This window comes from Taudactylus pleione, unplaced genomic scaffold (assembly GCF_031769625.1).
Source record: "Taudactylus pleione unplaced genomic scaffold, aTauple2 ptg001060l, whole genome shotgun sequence".
Lineage (NCBI taxonomy): Eukaryota > Metazoa > Chordata > Amphibia > Anura > Myobatrachidae > Taudactylus > Taudactylus pleione.
In genome coordinates this window covers 2,636,949-2,660,599 of record NW_028285461.1, presented here as the reverse complement: position 1 = coordinate 2,660,599, position 23,651 = coordinate 2,636,949, and the positions used below count along the sequence as shown (strand labels likewise).

The window sequence follows — 23,651 nt, the reverse complement described above, 5'->3', positions numbered from 1 at the left end:
GATGTCAGTGGGAGTGATTTTGGCTCTGATAGAGCCAAAATCACTCCAGGGCTTGTGGCAGGGAGACCCTACCGCAGGGTCTCCGTCGCAAGTCCGATGGTCGCGATGGTCAAGACCATCGAGACCATCTTTTTGGACGCTCGTATATGCTGTGGGTGGTGACCCTCAGCTATACGAGCGTCCAGGAGGACGCTCCATTTTAATGGAGGAGGGCCCTGATTCAGAGCGAGCGCTCTGGTCAGAGCGTCCGGCTCTGAATCAGGCCCACAGGCCGGATAGCTGCTCATATGGTAGTGATGTTAGTGCTAGAGACACACAGGCCGGAATAGCTTCTAATATGGTAGTGATGTTAGTGCTAGAGAGACACACAGGCCGGATAGCTGCTCATATGGTAGTGATGTTAGTGCTAGAGACACACAGGCCGGATAGCTGCTCATATGGTAGTGATGTTAGTGCTGGAGACACACAGGTTGGATAGCTGCTAATTAGGTAGTGATGTTAGTGCTAGAGACACACAGGCCGGAATAGCTTCTAATATGATAGTGATGTTAGTGCTAGAGACACAGGCCGGATAGCTGCTAATATGGCAGTGATGTTAGTGCTAGAGACACACAGGCCGGATAGCTGCTAATATGGTAGTGATGTTAGTGCTAGAGACACACAGACCGGATAGCTGCTCATATGATAGTGATGTTAGTGCTAGAGACACACAGGCCGGATAGCTGCTCATATGATAGTGATGTTAGTGCTAGAGACACACAGGTTGGATAGCTGCTAATATGGTAGTGATGTTAGTGCTAGAGAGACACACAGGCCGGATAGCTGCTCATATGATAGTGATGTTAGTGCTAGAGACACACAGGTTGGATAGCTGCTAATATGGTAGTGATGTTAGTGCTAGAGAGACACACAGGCCAGATAGCTGCTCATATGATAGTGATGTTAGTGCTGGAGACACACAGGTTGGAATAGCTTCTAATATGGTAGTGATGTTAGTGCTAGAGAGACACACAGGCCGGATAGCTGCTCATATGGTAGTGATGTTAGTGCTAGAGACACACAGGCCGGATAGCTGCTCATATGGTAGTGATGTTAGTGCTGGAGACACACAGGTTGGATAGCTGCTAATTGGGTAGTGATGTTAGTGCTAGAGACACACAGGCCGGAATAGCTTCTAATATGATAGTGATGTTAGTGCTAGAGACACAGGCCGGATAGCTGCTAATATGGCAGTGATGTTAGTGCTAGAGACACACAGGCCGGATAGCTGCTAATATGGTAGTGATGTTAGTGCTAGAGAGACACACAGGCCAGATAGCTGCTCATATGATAGTGATGTTAGTGCTAGAGACACACAGGCCTATGCGGAATAGAGAAGTGATTTGTTTTCTGACCTTCGTTATACTAGTGAATACTAGTAGGATAATGTGAGCAGACTTTCTGTACCGTTGCTGTGTCATGGGGATTACAATTGCTTCAACGTAATTCATTATATTTATTAAGAATATAGGCGATGGGCATTTTCTCAGTCTACGGTTTTATCATTGGAGCTGTGATTCTTATTCACTGTGATATTTTACTTTTTTGACCTTAATAACAGAACAGTGCCTTAATATTTAAAAGCTTAAAACCTAATTGGATAAATAAGAAAAACAATTTGTAAAAGGGGAAAAAAAATAATTATTTCAGAATACTTATGATGTTTGTAATTTATTAGTATATTATAATTTCATATGTTGGGTCATCTCGGTGTACCAGCTGCTCCACCCTGTCCCTCCCGCGGTCTGTCCCACCTCCTTCCTGCTCCATCCCTGTTGTATATAATTACCCCTCCCCCATTGCAGAGTGGTCCTCCATCCAGGTCTGTCCCATCGCTTGCAGCAGTGGGAGGTGTCGGAAGGGCAGGGACGCTCCCCGGCTCCCACTACGCATGCATGCTGGAGACCAGGCAAACCTTAGTGGAATATTATATAGCTGTATAATTTACATCTTAGTGCAGAGGTTCTCAAACTCCGCCATTACAGGTTTTAAGGCTATCCATGCTGGCGCCCAGATAGTTAAATCAAATTGACTGAGGTGCTAATTATTGTAAGTCATCTGTGTTCAAGCATGGCTATCCTTAAAGCCTGGACTGTAACGGTGGAATTTGGGTAGCTGTGTCTTAGTAGATTCGTGGCCTCATCCGCCAGTGACTCCTTTCACCAATTCCCCATCGTCATCTGTCCTTTGTAATGTCAGTAGTTCCTGGTGAATTGCGTACAGGGGGATGTCAGCTTTGGGGGTTAAGATAATGTGACTCTTTCTCCCCAGGATTTTCCAGAATACCCCACAATCTTGCAACGTCTTGACCTGAAGGTGTGTGCAGCAACAAGCTGTCCAGTGTGCCATGTGTCATTTCTGTGTGTGTTGTGTATCTGCGTTGTCTTGTAACAAGTCTGCACCCCCTCCCATAGTGAAGACAATACTTGGTGTTTGCATGCATTCTTATATGCCCCCTAGTGCTGTGTTTTGGCATTACAATGACTACTAATGTTGAGAAGGTTTACAGTATGTGAAACAACGATTGCGAGCACCGTAAAATTAGGTCATACAGACGAAGCAGGGCAGTACCGCATGTGGTGTGACCGGTTCCACAGCTCATTGTGCCAGGCCAAGGGGCGGCACTGTTTCTGTCCTGTCTGACTTGTGGGGCGTCTGGAGGGGTGCCCCGTTGGGTGGAGAGTAGAGGGGTGCTGCCTTAGGATGCACCAGGCGCCCAGCTTCCTGCTCCCACACTCCTCTTCTGTGGCAGGGTCCAGCACGTTACATAGAAGTGCCCTGGTTGGTTGGCGGCACTGGTTGGTTTCACTTTTATTGGTGTAGACAACAGTAGATGACAAATATTTGAAATAACTTCGTATAAATATTATATTGGTATGTAGTTCATTTAATGTCAGACTTTAGAACATAATTGTATATTGCTTGCTTATGTGTCATTTGGCAATCCTTCTCAATCATACAGCAATCGGTGCTAAAATACTGTGAATTCCCCCATTTTGTGTGTGTGTATATTACAATCGGGATGAGTACAGTATATAAATAGACTATATAATAAAATAGAGAGAGGAGTTTTTTTCCTTTGACTGTTTGTTTACTCTCTTTTTTTCTTTTTCTTTTTTAAACCATAGCCAATAAATGTAGAAATGGGATGGGGAAATAGTCACAGCCCTATAATTACATGCTTTCTATAATTAATCATTGGGTAAATCCACCGATGTTCAGTAGTCCCAATACGCCGCTGTACGCGATCTCTGGAGTGACCAGTGCTCATGTATTCCAGACTTGGTCGTGTGCTGTAAGTGTAGTTATCCCGTTTCCTAGATTTTGCCATTCGTGGAGGTCATTTCCTCAAATTACTCGGTAGTGCTACTTTGGAGTCCATATGTGGCCATGGTGCCGAGCATTCAGTGTAGGTATTGCCAACAATATTGCAGGTTAGGTTGAGAGACGATATAATATGCAGCAACACATCCCAGAATGTGAGTATAACTAAAGGTGCCCACACACATACCGACTTTTCATCCAATTTGGCCGATTTCGATGAATCGTAACGACAGATCATGTAAAAAATGGCCAAATCGTGAGTTTCTACTCTTGATCACGATGCCGATGCGCGTCCCCGCTCGTCGTACCTCGCATCTTCAGATCTGCCGTGCTGTAGGGCAGATTACCCAATCTGGGACACAATGCACTGTATGCACCATAGATCTTTAGTCAGATTGGACATTTTTAACTCCAAATCGTGACCACTACTGCCTGGGGAGAGTTCAGGGGAAATCGTGTACATCGGCTGATTGGGAGCAAGTCGGTATGTGTGTGGGCACCTTTAGTGTGTTTTGGGACATTACTTAGTGAGTGTATTCGCCTCCTCTTGCTTTCTATGTGCAGAGACGTATATCGGAAGACATCACATAATTGGCTAATAACATTTGTTTATTGATTCAGGAGGACGGCACAAACAGGCCGCAAACGGTCTCCTCACAGAAACTCTCGCCAAAATGGTGCTTCCTGGATTGTGAGTATTAAAGCATAGCTGGCTCCTGCACGCGGTAGTAGCAGCCATTTTGTCAGCCGCACCAATATTCTAGTAAAGGCAACACTAGAAACCCATGACGTCACTGAGGCCTGAAATGCAAAGTGCAGCGGGTCAAAGTGTCCGTGCCTCAGTGATGTCTATGGTTCCCTGTGAGTATTAATTCGGCCTCCATTGGGTGTCAGCGAGGGGTGAAACGCGTTGCACGCTGCACGAGACTGCTTCTTACAGAACCTTATTTTATCATCGGCACCTGTGGTATATTAATGTAGTCCTTTACTGACCGCTCATTCTCCTCTTTAGCCACCACCGCTGATCGCTTCTATAGGATTGACAGAGCGCAGGTGAGTCGGGAGTGTACACTCATGGTTAGTGAGTAATGTATACTCACGGTACCACCGCTATTTGGTTTACTGGTTTTTTTTGTTTGTTTTTGGGGGGGGGGGGGTTTGTTTGTTTGTTGTTGTTTTTGTTTGTTTGCTTTTTTTTGTTTTTTTGTTTTTTTGTTTGTTTGTTTTTGCTTTTGTTTTGCTTTTTGTTTTTTTGTTTGTTTTTTTTAACCATTTTTCATAATGGAGGGATTTTTATGTTGCTTAATATGCCCACTATTGGTCATTTATATAATAAATGAAGCAACAAGCCTCTTGCAGTAGATTATCTCAGACGTCTATACAGAGAAATCTTATTTATGATCTTCGATGTTATCCAAGTGTTTTGCGATTATATAAATAGTAGGCAGTTGCAGACTTGTTTTCAATGTGCATTTTATGCTTTAGAATACAAAGGTGTTTGTCAGTGATGACCTCTTCAAGTGCTGTTAGGGAAATATAATTTACAATAGTTTATAAAGGTCAGTGGAAGGCGAGGGAGAGTTATCAAATCTTGGAAAGACATAAAGTACCAATCAGTTAGCTCCTAACTGTCATTGTTCATATACAGCCTGTAAAATGACAGAAGCTGATTGGTTAGTACTTTATCTCTTTCCACTTCATTTCTCTCCAAGATGTGGTAAATCTCCCCCATAGTTTAATATACTATGTACCTATAGTTGGCACTTATCTGAATTGTACCTGATGTATCATTGTAGAAACTCGATCAGTATAGAAGATTGTAATGAAGCAAACCAACACCAGGGGGCGATAGTGTGATTTTAGCTGTGTGAGGACTATACTACAGCTGTACTTTGCTTATACTAAGGAATACTTAAACCTCAAATACTAGTAACAGTACTCGGACTTGAAGCTATATTATGGCTGTCGCACCCATAGCCCTGCTTTTTGTGGATTGTCTAGTTTATATTTGAGAACATTTTATGGAGTCCTTACTTTTATTCATGTCAAATAGCCTGCCCACATGTCTAACTCAGTAGTTCTTCTCTGCATTGGACTAACTCGTATATTAGGTATCACTGGCCTTTAATAGTCATCGTTCGCGTGAACACATTGACAGCGTCTAGTTTGCGAGCTGAGAATTTTGGAGAAGAAATAATGTATGATCTCAGTAATGTCACTGGCTCCCAGCTGCGTTCTCGGGAACATTTGTTAATCCGGCTCGTTCCTCAGTCAGTGCGCGGTCGCCAGTGAATTGATGGTGCGGCATTACTCTGGCTATTAGGGTAGCTAAAGAATGGCCGACCTCAACCGCGCATAAGCGAAGTCTGAGTTTTATACACGTTAATTATCCCCCTAACTGACCAATGGATATTTTTAATATTAAGTATAATTTCATTTTCCTGGCATTCTTTTTATTGCATTTAGTACAGCATGAGTACAGATATGCCTCCTGGTGATCGCAAAGCAAACAAAATAAAGAAACAGGCGCATTATAACAATACTAATATACATCAGAACTGTTTTAGGTTTTAATTTTTTTTCTCTAATTAGATAAACTGTACAGTTATTATATATTTTTATCTATGGTTGTGTTTGAAAAGTTTTGCTGCAATGTATTTTGCGTGTAAACTTTCCTGTTTTTCTCCTAGGAGCACCTGAACTTTGTGCTGGAGATCTGTCAGGATGAGCTCTACGTCCTGGATCCAGAGCTTATCATTACTCAGTCTGTGGGCACTTCCCCGGCAATGCCATTCAGAGACTTGTCTGCAAGCCCCACCAGCCAGCATTTCCAGTTCCCACTCCTACCACCCTCCTCTCCACCGAGCTCCCCTGCTTTACCCGAGCCTCAGAAGGGGCCACCACCCCGGGGCAGGACCTGTAGCGACAGCTCTGTGACCAAACCAGATCTAAAGTCTGGGCACAGGTACGTTGTGCCCTTACCACTTGGCATGACCACCAAAGGACCAGATCATTGAGCGGTCTAGCCACAGACTTTAATTACTTGATGGCACATAGATACGGTTGGTTTACAGCCGGATCTCATTGTTCCAGTCTGGAAAAGCACCTCTTACAGCTCTTTGGGGGGGGGGTCTATGTACTAAGCCTTGGAGAGAGTTGAAGTGGACGGAGATAAAGTGCCAACCAATCAGCTACTAACTGTCATTTTTCAAACACAACCTGTACAGAAGCTGTTTGTTTGGTACTTTATCTCTCTCCAAGGCGGTTAGTACATAGACACCTTTGTCTGCAGACTGCTCACAACCCACCACCACTATAGGCTTTAGTTTCTGTGCGCCATAATCCCTGTATATAGCTTGTGGCATGTAAATAACACAGGAGGATTTACGAGTGGTGATGGGTCTATGTACCTACATGTGATGTTACCATCTGTGTTTAATTTTAAATGTATACTAAACAAATCATCCTTCTGACATATTTACACAAGGGATTCATGAAGCTCTCTGGGCTGACTTGAGATACTATCTTGGTGGGATGATGCTGGCGCTTAATGTGCGCAATAAAATGTAATTTCCTTAGTCATCCAGGCAGGAAACGTTCCTATGTTTGTAGAACGTCCTATTGTATAAATAAATGGCAGCAGGCAGCAGTCTCTGTTTCAACACATAGAGGAGGAGGAGTTTTACCAGGGATGTGCAGTCAGGGTAGGCAGAGCCTCCCCTGTCATACTCCTGAGATTTGATTTTAAAATTATTAGAATAATACAAAGAAGATATTTATAACTTATAAACATCATCTTTGCTTATTGTAATCATTTTTATAGGTAACACTCACCAGCTTTGTGGAGCTCCCTGGGACTGCAGAGAGACGAGAGATGAGGCAGCAACAGCTCAGCCTCTCCTCTGTATAGTCAGACACTGCTTGCAGAGCTGGGGGCGGGGCCACACCATGGCCAGTAAGCTGCACAGAAAGAGAGATAATAGAGGCATGCCACTGAGTATGGGGTCTTCCCCTTGGATGTGTCATGTGATCAGGAGTGCACTGCAGTGTTTAGAGATCAGAGCTGTCAGCAGCAGCAAGAGAAACCACAGTGATGCAGGGAGTAGAATCAATGGATACTGAAGCTTAGTGTAGTGAGGGGAGAGTTACAGTGTGTAGGGGGTGAGACTGGGCCCCCGCACTCAAACCCATCTCAATGTGTGCCTCCCTAACCACTGACTTCACCTCACATCACTGAGTTTAACGCCCCCTATTATTATTCAGTTCTGCAGAATATGCAGTCAGTAGAATGGTGGTAACAATATTAGGTCTGGTAATGATGGTCATTTATGAACCAGTTGTGGGTGTGTGAGGAACACACATGCACGCCCGTGCACACTTTTTTTTGCTTATTTCAGTGCTTTTAAGCCTATAAATTTATTACCAGTTAATTATATAGCGCACATATATTCAGCGGCGCTTTACAGAGAATATTCCAGTCATTCCCATCAGTCCCTGCCCCAGTAAAGCTTACAATCTACAGTATATTCCCTACCACATGTACATGCACACAAGCTAGTCTTTGTCAGTATCCACTTACCCTACCAGTATGTTTTTGGAGTGTGGAAGGAAACCAAAGTATCCAGAGAAAACCCAGGCAAGAACGGGGAGAATATACAAACTCCACACAGGGCCGTCGTGGGAATCAAACACAAGAACTCAAAGCTAATGTAATGGTTAGCAGCACTATCATCAAGCCAAAACTAGTTCCATGTTGCCAATAGTTCTGTGAGTGAGTGAGATGCTTTCAGTGGGCGCCTCTAAGCACTGGATGGTGAGGGCGCATATTTCCGCAGCTCATATGGCGTTAGCGTCCATATCTGAATCTGTCCCATATTGTTACCTTATACCATTTTCCTGCTGTACAATTATGGTTGATGTCCCGGATGGTATTGCTGGCTATAGCTGAGACATGCCGATGTTGTAGGGCGCTTCCAGTTTGCCTCTCAGCGTGACACGCACCACTGCGTCTTAGAAGCACTGGATACTTTCGGTTTAGTTCCACGGACATCGTTGCCGGCTGAGGCTTAGGCGCACCTGCTTGTAGGACTTAATATTCATTTTTGTTTTTATTTTATTTTTATTTTTTTTACTCTTCAGGACAGAAAATGACATCTCAAAATCTCACCCAGGTGAGTGACCATATAAAAGCCATGCATTTGCTTTCCTGAATGAATGCTATACAGGGTTTATTCTAGAGGTGATCACAGTGAATGGGATTTGTATGACAAGGGCACTTTCACGTATCTTTTTAATGTACATTCTGTTTATGTGCAACAGATCGTTACTTTTTGCTTTGTGGTTATGTTTCTCATTTTGTTTATTATTTTTAGATGAAGCTTTATCGGAATCTGCAAAAATCGATGATCTTAAAAGGGTAAGTATGTGATTTTTTTTTGATTTGAGGATACTGTATTCTTATTATGTTTTATTTATAAGGTGTCACAAAGCTTTCCATAGCGCCAAACACAAGGGTGAAACATTCAGTAATTTGTATAGGATCCTACTAATACAGGCAAGTAAATAACCTCACAAATAAATAAATATTGGGCATGCGACAGGTAGATGATGTGAGCTAGACCCTAAGGTGGCAATCGGCTCGGCCTTGGTGGCACTTGGACAGAAGATTTACTAAGGGGGGGAGGGTAACAGTCGCTAGACATGGCTCTGCTCTAAGGTTTCCTGCTCTGGGTTTGGTTGTAGTTCCGTGAAGCCCATCTTGCTGGGGGTGATCTAGCTCAGCAAGACTTGGACGGCTGCACTCTGTTACATCACGCTGTGTACGCCGGGAGCAAAGAGATCGTCAAGTACCTTATTGAACATGGTGAGTACTTGAGCAGTAGCCTCAATCCCTTCCATTTACTGGCCGTAGTGAAATGAAAACTTACGAATATAGCCGCCATCTTGAACTGTACATCTCCCTGCACGTGCTGCAATCTGTTATGCCAAGATAGTTGTTTTTACTCAAATTGGATAAACAATTGTGGTGTCTATTCAAGATCTGGTCGGGTTGAATCAGTAGAGCTGTCAGGAAATGACGGCCCACTCGTGAGCGCAAGGGCCTGTAGGTCTGGTCACCGGCGAGCTGTTGTGCATGGGTTCCTTGCTGTTACAAAGAGATCCTGTAGCACAGCTAATTGCTGAAAGACCAGATATTACAAACTGCTTGTAAAGACCCTCTGCTTGTGCTTCTGATTGGGACAAGCCATCTGATTGCATGGTGCCTGCCCTCCTTATATTCTCTGGAGGGGATGGGTACGGGATGCCGGCGCTCTGGATCCCGGCGATCAAAATCCCGAAGCCAGCATCCCGACAGGTTTAGGATACCGGCACCCGTCGGTAGTTATCCTAACCCTCCCCTTCCCGTACTCTAACCCTACTTCCCCGGTGCCTAAACCTAACTTTCCGTCCCCGCATCCTAAACCTCTAACCCTCCACCTAGTGCCTTACCCTCCCCCCCCATCCTCGCTACTCACCCTTGGGATGCCGGCGCCGGGATTCTGACAGGTGTCGGGATCCCGGTGCCGGTTATCTAAGAGTCGGCTAACCATTGCTCCGGGATGTTGAACTCATCCTTTCTAAAGTACTAAAAAAAAATATATATATTGCGCCCACTGTACACTAACAAAATTGAACGTGCGGCCTGTTCTGTACACAGAACTGATATGTATGCAGCTCTGCTATCAGGCCCTATATCAGCCACCCACTGAGGAGTCCTGATCTATAATGCACCCATAGGAAAACAGGACAGTCTGCGAGAATCATATGGATTCACTGTGAGACCAGAGACAGAACTATTCTCTCTGAGTCTCAAGGTGTTTACTTCTGTAAAGATCAGAACCTTCTTTTCACGGATGTCTCACTGTTTGTACAGTATGCATTCAGGGCAAGCGCCCTGATTATTTGGAGGCCTGATAATGCATCGGGCAGATGACCACTCAAACAGGGCAACTGTTGTCCTCTCATGCCAGGATTTGTGCATGATCCAATCAAATAATCTGATTCCTATGGTGCTGGCCGATTTGTCTTGGGTCCATGAGTGTCAAAGCCCCCCCCCCCCCCCCCCCCCCATCTACCGGAATGCCCGGCGGTTGGAATCCCGACAGCGGCATCCCAGCAGAGGAGGAAATCCCGATCTTCAAAGGTAAGTATATACTAACCTATCTCTACCCCCTAACCCCCCCTTAGGGGTGCCTAACCCTAACCTTCCCCCCCCCAGTTCCTAACCCTAATCCCCCCTCTAAGTGCCTAAACCTAACCCCCCCTTCCCGCCACCTAACCCTAAGTCCCCCGCCGGGGTGCCTAACCCGAAGTCCCCCCCCCCGGGGGTGCCTAACACTAACTCCCCCTTCCCCTAGCCTAACCCTAAGTCCCCCCCGGGAACCCTAAACCTAACCATTACCTGGCTTCCCTTCGATCGGGATGCTGGGCGTCAGGCTCCCGGCGTATATCGACTGACAGGCGTCGGCATATCGACGCATGTTTTTAGACCCTTGCCGAGATATGATAGCTGGGAAGCCGGCTGTCGGGATTAGGTCCACCGGCTTCCCGACTGCATACCCATCTACCAGTCGCTGCTTCCCTTTGCACCCACATGTAGACCCTCTAATCAGCCCTTGTTTGCATTCCGTACCTTTCCTACCAGCCCAATGCCTCATGTAAACTGCCTGGAGCAATAACCAGACAGATGTTAATTGTAGTCTCGTGGCAGCATAGGAGCTAATTATCCTTATAACTACATATTCATCTCTCCAACCTCTGGCTCATTTTCTCCGTCTTAGTCAAATTATCTTTACAAAACTCTCTGGCTTTTCGGCTGCTTGGACGGCTTTAGACCAGTATTATCTACGACGTCCCCCAGCTGTCTCTCGCTGTTACATGTTGTACTTCTGATGGTCTCTCTCTTTTCTCTCACTCTTTGTCCAGCTCCCTCTGAAATCCTGGATGTTGCAGAACAGAAGAAGTAAGTTATAACGAGATTGGTTATGTGGGTGGGTGTGCTGAGTCATGGGTGTTAGAGAGATTATAATAAAATTTGACTCAAAGGAGGAATTGTGTGTGTGAACATGCATTACAGTCTGTTTGGTTCTAAAAACCCTGAGGTGCCGTTTACAGTGTTTTTTTCTAGGTGTTCCTTTACTGAAGACTACCACATGTATGCACAGGGAAAGCCACCATTTTGTAGGATGAGCATCCCCCAGTGAGTTACTAGTTCCCAGCGAATTGATTGGTTGCATCACCAAGCAATATCTGTATCCCACATAAAATGGCTGCCTAAAGTTCTGTAGCCAACAAGTATATTTTGATAAAGAGCTCATTTGTTTTTGTAAAAGACATTTGCTATTGTTATTGTCTAGAAATGAGGTGACTCATTAGCTACCTAAGTCATGCTCTGTATACAATTAATGAGACACCTCATTAGTAAAGTAAAATGGCTGCCACATGTGGGTGTTCAGGGAACAGCTATCAACAGCGAGAGACACCTTTTATTGACATGCCTCCATTTGCAGGCCAGCCATCATTTTATTAGTCAGCCGTCCTTGGCTACAAGGCCGTAGTCCCTTTCACCTGTAAAAGGGCACTGGTTGTCAAATACGTGGATACAAGTATCTCTACAATTCTATCTTTTACGGGAAGTGTAAAAGTATTTACTGAGGGATAGTCAGACAAAAAGCAGACTGTCTCTTATCTTCTAGCTAAGGCTAAGAACTGTCTGGGCAGTAACATACAGCCAAACTAGCAATATAACCAACCATGTGCTGTGGCTTTACTACACAGTAATGCATTATTTCTTATCTGCATTACAGATATGTTGCTCCACGTATTGCATCTAACTGAGCAGTGAGCTACCATCTACCCCAGTTAGCGTACTTGCCGACTTAATTTAATTGGTTACGTTTTTAAGTACGCTTTCATTTAGGATTTTAATGCAATTTGAGATTGGTAAGATTTCTGTTATTCCTGGTATATATCATGCTCATTTATGGAGAAGTTTAATATTCACATGTCTGCTGGTTAAGTGGGAGCAGCCTTTTTTTTTCAGCTCGCAAAATGGCCACCAACAGTGTATATCCCTTCCCATCACCCTGATATTACTGGTTTCTAAGGCAGCCTCATGATGTCTGTTCTAGCCAATAACACGGCTGCCTCCGATTTGGAGTAGGTGGCAGGTACTCTTTACCGGTCAGCCATTTTGTTGGTTGAAACAATATTCATACCAGACATTTCACTCCAACCTAATGGTATCACCGAGGCACGAAATGCCTCAGGCCTCATTTGTCAGTCGTTCTTATTGGTTTGATGGTCTACGTTCTCAACACAGAGAATTTCTGCCCTCAGTGTGTTCATGGGGGAAAGGTTCTGTCTAATGCTCTGGAGTGCCCACACCATACGTCGGCATTGCTGAACTTGTCTACCTGTGTTGCAGTGGGGAGACCGGTCTGCACCTGGCGGCATCTCTACGTCAGCGTACCATCTGTCATTACATAGTGGAGGCGGGAGCTTCACTCATGAAAACAGACTTGCAGGTAATTTATGGGGTGAATGGGGTTAGAGGTAGAGACACACAGGAGAAATTTTGGTGGAGGAGACGGTAAAGGCACAGAGCCCCCTAGCAGCGAAGGGGTTACCACTCTTTCCAGTGATCTTTGCTTGTGCAATAGGTTTTCCTAATAATGGTGCCTGAACTCACATCTTCTAAAGAGCCTGCTGTGCGCTTTACTGCTATGTGCCCCTTGTTGTTAAGACCCATCTACATAATGTCATTCAGCCGTTCCCCCTATAGCCTCAGGCGCGTTTTTTGTATCCAATGCCAGACGATGTATGGAGAGGTCAGATGGAGACATTGCACTTATAAGGAATATTATAAAACACTTTAGATACTGTGAACTGAAAGTGCTACTGCACAGGCCCATTCGTGAACTGTTATTACCCATTCGGCTTGGGTTCTTGGGCATAGTGAGTTCTGCTGTACCCCTGCCTTGCCTGTGACCCCCCTGCCCCCCCACCCCTGCACTGACAGCTGCTGATGCAAAGGTGATTGGTAGGAATGCCAGGGGTGTGAGGTAGACTGGGGAGGGAGAGAGCTGGAAGTGTGAGTGGAGGGGTTAAGACAGAAGCTGAGGAATTCCAGACAGCTGCAGGCAGTCACCCCCCTCTCCTCTCACGCTGCCCCCTCCCTTCCAGCTGCAGGTTTTAATGTGCATTCCATACACAGAGTGGTACTGAGACAGCTTCCCTCCTAATGGGAGAGCAACTTACTGCATTCTCTGCAGGGCCCCCCATCCCTTGGCACTAATGTGGCAGTTATTGATCAGATTGATGTTCTATTACTGAAATTGCGGTTAGAAATCTACTTCCTTTATACTCTGCATGTCCTCTATTGTCTCATCAATATTTTTACTATAGGGACCTGTGTCTTACAGCACATGTCTAATACTGCACCTCCATAACAGTTTCTGATGAACACCTCTCTTACACACAGCACGTCGGTACTAATCCTGTAACCATACATATCTGACACTGCACCCCAGTACCAGTCCCTAATACACACATCTGACACTGCACCTCCATACCAGCCCCCAATACACACATCTGACACTGCACCTCAGTATAAGTCCCTAATACACACATCTGACACTGCACCTCAGCACCAGTCCCCAATACACACATCTGACACTACTGCACCTCTGTACCAGTCCCCAATACACACATCTGACACAGCACCTCAGTACCAGTCCCTAATACACACATCTGACACTGCATCTCAGTACCATTCCCTAATACACACATCTGACACTGCATTTCAGTACCAGTCCCTACACATCTGACACTGCATCTCAGTACCAGTCCCCAATACACACATCTGACACTGCGCCTTAGTACCAGTCCCCAATACACACATCTGACACTGCGCCTTAGTACCAGTCCCCAATACACACATCTGACACTGCGCCTCAGTACCAGTCCACAATACACCCATCTGACACTGCGCCTCAGTACCAGTCCCCAATACACACATCTGACACTTCATCTCGGTACCAGTCCCTACACATCTGACACTGCACCTCAGTACCAGTCCCTAATACACACATCTGACACTGCATGTCAGTGTCAGTCCCTAATACACACATCTGACACTGCACCTCAGTGTCAGTCCCTAATACACACATCTGACACTGCACCTCCATACCAGTCCCTAATACACACATCTGACACTGCACCTCAGTACCAGTCCCTAATACACACATCTGACACAGCACCTCAGTACCAGTCCCTAATACACACATCTGACACTGCATCTCAGTACCATTCCCTAATACACACATCTGACACTGCATTTCAGTACCAGTCCCCAATACACACATCTGACACTGCGCCTTAGTACCAGTCCCCAATACACACATCTGACACTGCACCTCAGTACCAGTTCCTAATACACACATCTGACACAGCACCTCAGTACCAGTCCCTAATACACACGTCTGACACTGCACCTCCATATTGGTTCCCAGTGCACACATCTCCCTATGCAGTACGTATAGTGTAGATTTTTCAGTCATTACCCTTTGGCTAACATCCTTGATGCTGCACCTAAATCCTTCCCCAAGCTTCCTCTTGTTCGCTGGGTAATGGTAATGAGATGACTCATTTTCTTGGAGTAATGTTAGCTGTAAGATGAGTGAAACAAGATAAAGCGCAGTGTGCCAGAATTAGCAAGGAGGGGGGCTGAGTGCATCTGGGCAGTACACAATTTGTGATACTAAACAGTGCTTCTTGCTGCGTGTAATGCAGGCCTGATTCTCTCATTTGGATATGGATATCCTTAAAACCTGGACTGTTAGGGTGCCTTGAGGACTGAGTTTGAGAACCACTCTTTTAAAGTATAACTGGTTATACAGTGTTCCTACCTTGTGTCCTCATGGTTTTTCCCATTACCCTGTATTTCAGACTGAGCCTACTTGCCTTACTTACATATTATTAGTAGAGCGGATATCTCCGGTATCTGTGCAGCCAGTCACTGCAACATCTGGCGCAAACTATACATCTATTTTATTTTTTAGCAAGAGCTGGTTTTATTAATATAGTTGCAATTGATTTATCTATTTCATGAACACAGGCTGGATCTCCAGAGACCCGGCATTTCTCTTCTGATGCCATATCTATGTCTTTCAGGGGGACACCCCGAAAAATCGCGCTGAGAAAGCAAAGGACCCTGAGTTGGCTGCATACCTGGAAAACAGGCAGCACTACCAAATGATTCAGAGGGAGGACCAGGAAACAGCAGTGTAACCGGAGGCCGATACCCCAGAAAGAGACTTATTTCTTCCTACAGAAAATCCTAAACTTCCTTGTCCTCCTACTGTGGCACCATGCCTCCCTTCCCTCTCCTCGTCCAAGAAGCCTTACTGTACATCTCCCCAAAGGCCCATTACTTTTTTTTTGTGGCACCAACTAGAAGAACCTCTTCGTTATAAACACATACTCTGGGGAAACAGTACCATTACGGTAACAGAAGACCGCTCGCTAAATGCTCTGAGACCTCTCCTAACCACGCAATGGAGTACATGCTCTGGACTAACACGACTCCATAACGTACTTCATTAATTCCTACTCTTTTTGACATGCTTACACGTTTCACCCCTGAGCGACCTACTCACTGTGCTTGACCCCAGTGTTGCTGTATTTTTGTATCCAAGTCTAAAGTCCTCTAGTTCGTTTCAAAGTCATAGGATTCACCTTGTGCTTCAATTTATTTTTCTTAGATCCTGTAGGACATATGGGCGTTCCTGCTCTTGCACATTTGGTCTCTTGAATCGGGGCTAGTTTACATGTGTTTTTTGGGGATTTTTTTTTTTTCATGTCCACCTCAAGTGTTGGTCTTGCCACATTTTGTTGTGTAATGGAATAGCTGTTTTGTTTTTTAATCCTCATTAAGTTGTGTGCTGTGTAGATGTGGGCACATGTTGAAGTGTATATATACATATGTACATGACGTATTTAGAACAGAGAGACCTGCCTTTCACACAGATCCTATCTTATTTATCATATTTAGTATAGCTAGACCTGTGAATAGGTCAGAGTAGGGTTAGTAATTACCTCAAATGAGGTGTTTTTTGTACATAAATGGTGTGACTAGCTAATGCTTTGTATGCCCATGGTATTATTCAAGTGTTAAACCATGTTTACACTGGATCATTATTCTATCATCTTCATATAGCCGTATATGCCAGTTTCAGAAAGGTTTCCTATTAACACTGGTTTAGTTAATCCATTTTGACTATGTCGGCCATTTTGTAGCCGTGACTAGTCCATTGTGGTTGAGTGTTTGCTGCTTTACAGTGGTCCTATTCCATAACCTGGCAGAGACAAACATTATGTGGCTGATCTAATGTACAACCTACCAGGAACTAGATTCATAAGGCTGAATGCACATGTATATTAGCCCAACCCACAAAATGGCTGCCTCCAAGATACATAGTGGAAGGACAACTTTAAGGTTGATATGATAGCCATCTTTATGCAGTCATTCCTCTTTACCCTGCTATTACTGGGGTTTCACTGAGACAACGTGTTCAATAAGATTTTTATTTTGTTTTAACTTATTGCCTATTTTTCTTAAAGATTTTTTCATTGTCTGTTTTATTCTTTTGTATTAAGATTAACGAAAGCCTCTGACAAAGGGATGACACTCTTTAGTGCAGCATCCTGGTCAGTCTTATTGTCTTTTTTTTAAATTAAACACTGTTGTTCGACAATCAAAGTTTAATTTCACAGGTGGAAGCAAGTTGCCTTTTGCCCGTAGATAAACTGTATGGCCGCACATGCGAGATCTGTGTACAGAATGTCGCGCGTTGGATTTTAAACTCCTTCCTTTGTCCCCAGCGCAATACTGGTGTAAGTGAGGGTCGACACGCTGCAGATCGCCGCAGTCAGGGATTAATAAGCGCAGTGACTTCGAAGCAATACGCCTTTAGCGCTCAGATTAAAGTGCATTAAAACTGAATGTCCGTCTTATGAGAAAAAAAAAACAGAAAATGACCCACGTGATTCCAGCATGCTGGGCCGTGCACTACCGACCCCATTGTGTATTTGACATATTGTCACACCCAACTCTATTGCTTTGAGCAATTGAAGTTCCATATGGTGGTTTGCATGTGTTTTTGTGGTTTGTGTTTGAGAGGACACAACACCCCTTCTGTTAAACAACACACAGTTGGTACGATCAATTTAACCTTCATTAACCTTCTGGATCACAGTTCTGTTCAAGTGATTGGGTGCACGGTGTCCCAGTGACATCCATGTTGTTCTTGATCAGTCTAATGTGTCATGGTTGGTACTATGATAGCAAAACAGTTGAAGTTAATTTGTATATTGTCCGTCACTGGTTTATAGTGGTAAGAGGAATAGTGGGATTTTACAGGGCCAAAAAAAAAAAATGAGTAAAATCCATCCATATATTGTTTATCGATTTGGTTTTCAGCCTGACGGTGATTTTCGGTGAAGAAAAATGTCATAATTCCACCTGAAAACAAAATGTACTTTTTCAAGTCGTTTTTTTTCTTTTTTTTACTTTGAAAGACTTCAAAGTGACACTTTTAAATACATATACATTTACAGAGTGAATTGGGTACTTTCATTACGAATGCCATTTGTATTAATGTCTTGTGGTCGCCTACGGACAATTGCAGCAGCCATTTGGTGGAATGAATCAATATTTGCGTGAATGAAACCGACGAGGTCGTTAGGAAGCGGTGATGTTATTGAGGCACAAAATAGCTTCAGATGAGGCGATTTATTTATTTTTATTAACAGTTTCTTATATAGCGCAGCATATTCCGTTGCGCTTTACAATTGTCAACATTAGTTGAACAAAACTGGGTAATAACAGACAGATATATAGGTAGGAAGGCCCTGCTCGCTAGCTTACAATCTGTCATTTGAGGCACAAAATGGCTGAACCCATACGCATTAGACGTCTGCCTAGCACTCAGGAACAAGGGACGTCAGGGATACCTGTTCCAATGAATTGCATTCTTATGAATATTGGCTGGGCTTACAAAATGGCTGGCTCCGTAGTAGCTGGCAGGCTCTAACCACACAGTGACGCGCTGCACTCCTGTATTGTGATGTTTTAATCTTGCTGTTACATCATTTATATTTTTCGTTTCTCAGGGTGCTAGACCGGGGGTATTAAAATCACTACCCTTGTCCTCACCCCCTACGTGTGCAATACTGGGTTTCTGTATCAGAACATGTGTGACAGTTCTTTATAAAGCAGTTGTGTTAGAGAGAGTGTCACTTTTGTAACTTTTATGTACACGCTGTGTCCGCCCCAGCGCACTGGCCCAGGGGATGTGGCTTAACACTTGTCACAACTAGGTATTGTGTTCTTACCATTAAAATATTTTACTACTGTACGTTTTTTTATTCCTGGTTTTTTTTGTGCGTGTGTTTAGTCTTATTGACATTGCTTTTGCTAATGCCTATTATTCAAAATGTGTAATGCAAAGCTTAGGAATAATTCACCAAGTAAAATATCTCATTTACATTTATGTACATGATGGTGAATGGAAACCATTTGTTATCCAGACTTTGGGGCTGTATCATAGATTGACGCTGATGCCTTTGCGCTACTGTACGAAATATGCAAATGTCGCAGACGCCTGGATTTGTATTGAGACGCCCACCGGCAGCTTGGCTAATCCAAACGACTGCGTACAAAGATGGTCGCAGATCAGTCGATAATCGGCCTTCTGAGTAACGCTATGGTGGCGCAGAATGGTCGCTGGAGCTGAGACGTCGCAGCCATTTTGACTGCGTCAGAGTTTGCAACCGCAGGCAGTGATACGCCCGAAAATCTCCCCGTTGACTCCCACAATCGGTCCCCGACTGTCAATAAATCCACACTGCGAGCGGCATCGGCAATAAAACTTTACACGTGTTGATCGACTCGGACAATGCACAGATTACCAGCGAAGTGATCGGCCATACAAACTCACAGAATGGGGCCGCTGCATAAATCTCATCTGTGCTTGGTTGTAACACACAAACACACAACGCATCTGAAAGTGTCAGCGCCAGAACCATGGATTGGGTGTCCTCCTGCACACAAGCCTCAGCCCAATATGCGCAATGCCAAAATGGCGTACAGTACACTGGATTTGGACTCTGGAGCGGTGGAATTATGTTCTTTGGAGTGACCAATCAGGCGTCACCCTCTGGCAGTGTGACAGACTAATCCTGGTTTGGCGGGTACCTGGGGACAGATTTACTACCCATATGTCAACTGGAAAGTTGTGTAGGAGGGATTGGGTTCTGATACAGCATACAATGCTATTGTAGTGATTATTGTGTGCCTCCAGTGGGGTCATTATGTGTGGTGACACCCATTGCAGCACTCAGATAATTCTCTTGTGCACCAAAGGGGGCGTGGCCATGTGCCTATGAGGCCACACCCCTGATGTGCTTCGTTTTGGGGGTGTAGCTGTGTGCGGTGTACCCATTCTCGTCACGCTGGGTGCTTGCCCAGTGCTCTGGGAGGCTCCAGTGCTGCTCAGCTATTTTGGTGCCACCCCCGTACATGGTGCCACCCGGTGCGGGCCTGCACCCTCCTAGTGACGCCCATGTGTACTTCCAATTTCTGATGTGGTCCTTCCTTGTTACAGCCCTGGGATACTGCTTTTGCGGGGATCCCTGGAAATGGCTGTTTTTTCATGTGCCCCGAATGCTCTTGTGGCTGAATGGATGCAAATCCCAGCAGCCATGTTCCAACGTCTAGTGGGAAAGCCTTGCCAGAGGAGTGGGACCATATTACTGCCCATGGGTTTGGAATGAGATGTTTCACAAGCACATACTGTATGAGTGAGGTGTTCAGGAGTCCCCATACTTTTGGCCATGTTAGGTATATATTTCTGTTGGGACCATTGCTGCTTTATCGGGCCAATACTTGTCTACTGAAACACTGCTAAATGCACACAAGTAGTGGCGGTTACATCGTTTTGCACTCATGGGCCTCAGGCAACTGCCTGTGTGTGTGATCTGATAGACCAAGGGGTGCTTACATATCCCCAGAGTCCCCAGCTATGCCACATGGACTGCAGTCCTTTCCAATGACCTATAAAGGAAGCAAGGTTACACTGCTTTAGTTTTACGTTCGCAAAGTATTCACCAGGAGAAGTTTGACGGCCACACTCTTGGTCCAGTTACCGCCTTAGTTTGGGGGAGCTGTTGTCAGACTTTACACTTGTTGGCCTAAATCTGGGAGATGCATTATGGCACACTGATCCGGCACTAAGCCCTCTACTCGGGATCAGTACAGAGATGTATGAGGCTTCAAGCTCTGACTGTAAGCTGCTTTAGCTGAAGAGTAGACCTGCCTACCCTCAGGGCTCTTGGTACATTGTCTGCAACCACATGAGTCATCCCTGTCAGACACTCGTCATACATACACCCTGTTATAGGAATCCTTCACCTTTGTTTCTTTGCCGGTAAATTATACCAATAAAAAAATAAATCCTGAGCACACTGTATCTCTAGCGACTTGTTACAGAGAGCGAAGGACCAAACTTTTTCGCTGACACAATCTTGTACTTCCAAGTTCATCATTTTCATAATTACAGATTTAGTATTTTTATTTTTTTAATGCAATCAGGAGTGTGCTTGGAATGCAGAAGAGAGACGATGAACGCATTGCTGCACATCGCAAAATGTGTGGGGTCCGTCCTGAAAGACCTCTTTCCTTGATGGGGGTCATTGGATGCCTCCTTCTGTGTGAGCAGACTCTCTTAATTGCTCCGATGATTAAACATCACCCCGTGCTTTCATGTTCCTGAATGCAGCTCAAGGTGAGCTCCTGGTGACCACACTTTGAACCTGGCCATTATGTAAATTGCAGTTGTCTTTAGTTTGCGGTTCTGCTACAATTAGTTGAAAACATTAAATACCTTTTATCAGAACCGTATGTGTGAGGATCAGACTTAAGCTGGGTATACACTACACCATATTGTTAACGATTTGGCCGATTCGACACATCGGAAAGACTAAACGTTAATATTGTGCAGTGTATATGCAGCACATTGTGTAGTGTGCGCTCCCGTGGGGTCGTCAGACGCACCTCCTGATCTTTTGTATATGCATTAAAATCAGGAAATGCGGCTGACTATGCCATGCAGCGCTATGTGGCTGGGGCCAGCATGTTGGGCACCGGCTCGCCCATTGTGTATGGACCGCCCAATATGTCGGGCAGCCGGATCGTGTGTTGCAACACTGGGTACACACACGTCGTTTAGTGTGTACCCAACTTTAGGCAGCCTAAGTGATGGGATAGGGAAGGATCCATTGGTTCCAAACCATGTGAGTAGACCATGGGCGTTCCTAGGAGGCCAAGTCATGGGCTTGTTATAAAAGTGTTACAGGAGTGTCGGTGAACAAGGCGGCTTTCCGAGACAATGCCGCAGCCACAAAAGCCATGTCACCGTGCCAGTGATGGTGAGTTCAGTATCACCAGCTGAGTTCTACTGGCCACAAGCATTGTACGTGGGGCGTCTCAGGACTTGCACAGTCCAGCGCACATTAGTACACAAGGGGGAGGCTGAAACTAGCATTTGCATATTACCGCAGCTGCAGTAGTATCCATCTCTGAATGTACTGGGGGATCCTGGGAGGTGGCCATGCAGATGATCTCATGGGCCCTGTTGTGAGGGTGCAGCAGGAATGATTTCAGAGTGACTCAGATGCTTAATGGTGTATCTGCAAGAAGGGGGCGTGGCCCGAGCCCCCATTTTAGTCACTTTGGGGGTCCTGGAGATGCAGACTGCCCCCAGGGACCAGTCTGTGTGCAGCGCCTGCTCCCTCACTTTTTCAGGAGCTAATGCTACAGTGCAGCACCCGGCTCCTGTCACTGAGGAGTCGGCACTTTGGTGTAACCCTACGGGGGTGCGGACCGCACCTGCCTTGTGACACCACTGGGGCTGATACTAGCATTCGCATATAGTTGCAAACGTGACTGCAGCAATAGACGCTAAAGCGATCACACCAGAGCCCCTAATTGTGCACTTGTCACTTGTTGCCAGTGACACTCACCATATGCTGGCAGTTATCAGCCAGTCATTTGAATATTGACATGGCCTGCAGTCCTTGTCGAATGGTGTTAGAGCAATCAAGGCCCATCATTGGGTAGGGAGTGGTCATTCTCGCAGTCCTTGCTGGTCATGTTTTGGGACTGCACTTCGCAAATCTCTTTACAAACCCGCTGTCTCCTGTCATTTTGTGGGCTGATGTTCATGAGATCAGGGACAGCATGGTGGCACAGTTGTTAGCATTGCTGCCTCTGAGCTCTGGGCTCATAAGTTAAATTCCTGATCAGGGCCCTATGTGTGTGGAGTTTGTATGTGCTCCCTGTGTTTGTGTGGGTTTCCTCCCACAAACCAAAAACATGCCGTCACAGAAACAGACAAATCTCAGGTGCACAACTCCAAACTATTGATAATATATACGTGCAATAACATTTTGCAATCAATAGAGGTTTTTAGCATAATCATGGCCAAGGTTATGGGCCTACCCACCATATCCAGGTAACCCCTTCGGGTAGGTCCCTAACATACTAGGGTTCAAATCCTGAGCGCAGGATCCCCCCAAAATGGCCCAGCTAAGCTGCCCCAGGGCACAGCCATAGTAAGAAAAGTGCAGTGTAAAGAGATAGTTAGGAGCAGCCACAGCTGCATATAAAGAATGAAAATAAAAAAAGTGAAGTACATGTATACTAAACAAACAGTGAAGGATTAAAATGTGTTATAAAAAAAAAAAAAGTGTTATAATGCGGTGCCCTGAAACAGATCAACCAAAGCAATCCAGGGGGACCCACGCCCCAAAAATGGACCACAGTTGCACTACAGTATATAACTTGTAGGGCTTACCTAGAATTGTGCCTAATACCAGTGTGCATATACATTACCAGACTCCATGCTTTTAAATCAATCGGGAAGGGTGCTAATCCAGACTGTTGGTGTCTCCTTTCCCTCAGATGTGCAACAAAGCACATTAAATGGAGTACATGGGAAAGGACTGCACACCCTGAATATATATATATATATATATATATATATATACACACACACACACACACATTTTTTTTGGGAGGTGCTACCTGATGAGACTAATTGCAGGCACAGAAACAGACAAATCTCAGGTGCACAACTCCAAATTATTGCTAATATATAAATGCAATAAAATTTTGCAATCAATAGTTA

At 44.9% G+C, this 23,651-nt stretch overlaps 1 protein-coding gene across 4 annotated transcripts in view; it reads left to right on the top strand.

The window, feature by feature from the left end:
• Positions 1-18,821, top strand: part of DGKZ (diacylglycerol kinase zeta) — a 141,638-nt gene extending 122,817 nt beyond the window's left edge. For 2 of the 4 annotated variants that reach the window (XM_088461494.1, XM_088461491.1), the window contains 10 exons: positions 2,311-2,355; positions 3,985-4,054; positions 4,376-4,416; positions 6,054-6,328; positions 8,503-8,534; positions 8,736-8,779; positions 9,106-9,226; positions 11,329-11,365; positions 12,830-12,929; positions 15,577-18,821. In XM_088461494.1, coding sequence (XP_088317620.1) covers positions 2,311-2,355; positions 3,985-4,054; positions 4,376-4,416; positions 6,054-6,328; positions 8,503-8,534; positions 8,736-8,779; positions 9,106-9,226; positions 11,329-11,365; positions 12,830-12,929; positions 15,577-15,693 — 882 coding nt within the window. In that variant the 3' untranslated portion in view covers positions 15,694-18,821. The remainder of the gene's footprint in view (positions 1-2,310; positions 2,356-3,984; positions 4,055-4,375; positions 4,417-6,053; positions 6,329-8,502; positions 8,535-8,735; positions 8,780-9,105; positions 9,227-11,328; positions 11,366-12,829; positions 12,930-15,576) is intronic. The other 2 variants (XM_088461492.1, XM_088461493.1) reach the window with 2 other exon arrangements.
• The last annotated feature ends 4,830 nt before the right edge of the window (positions 18,822-23,651 follow it).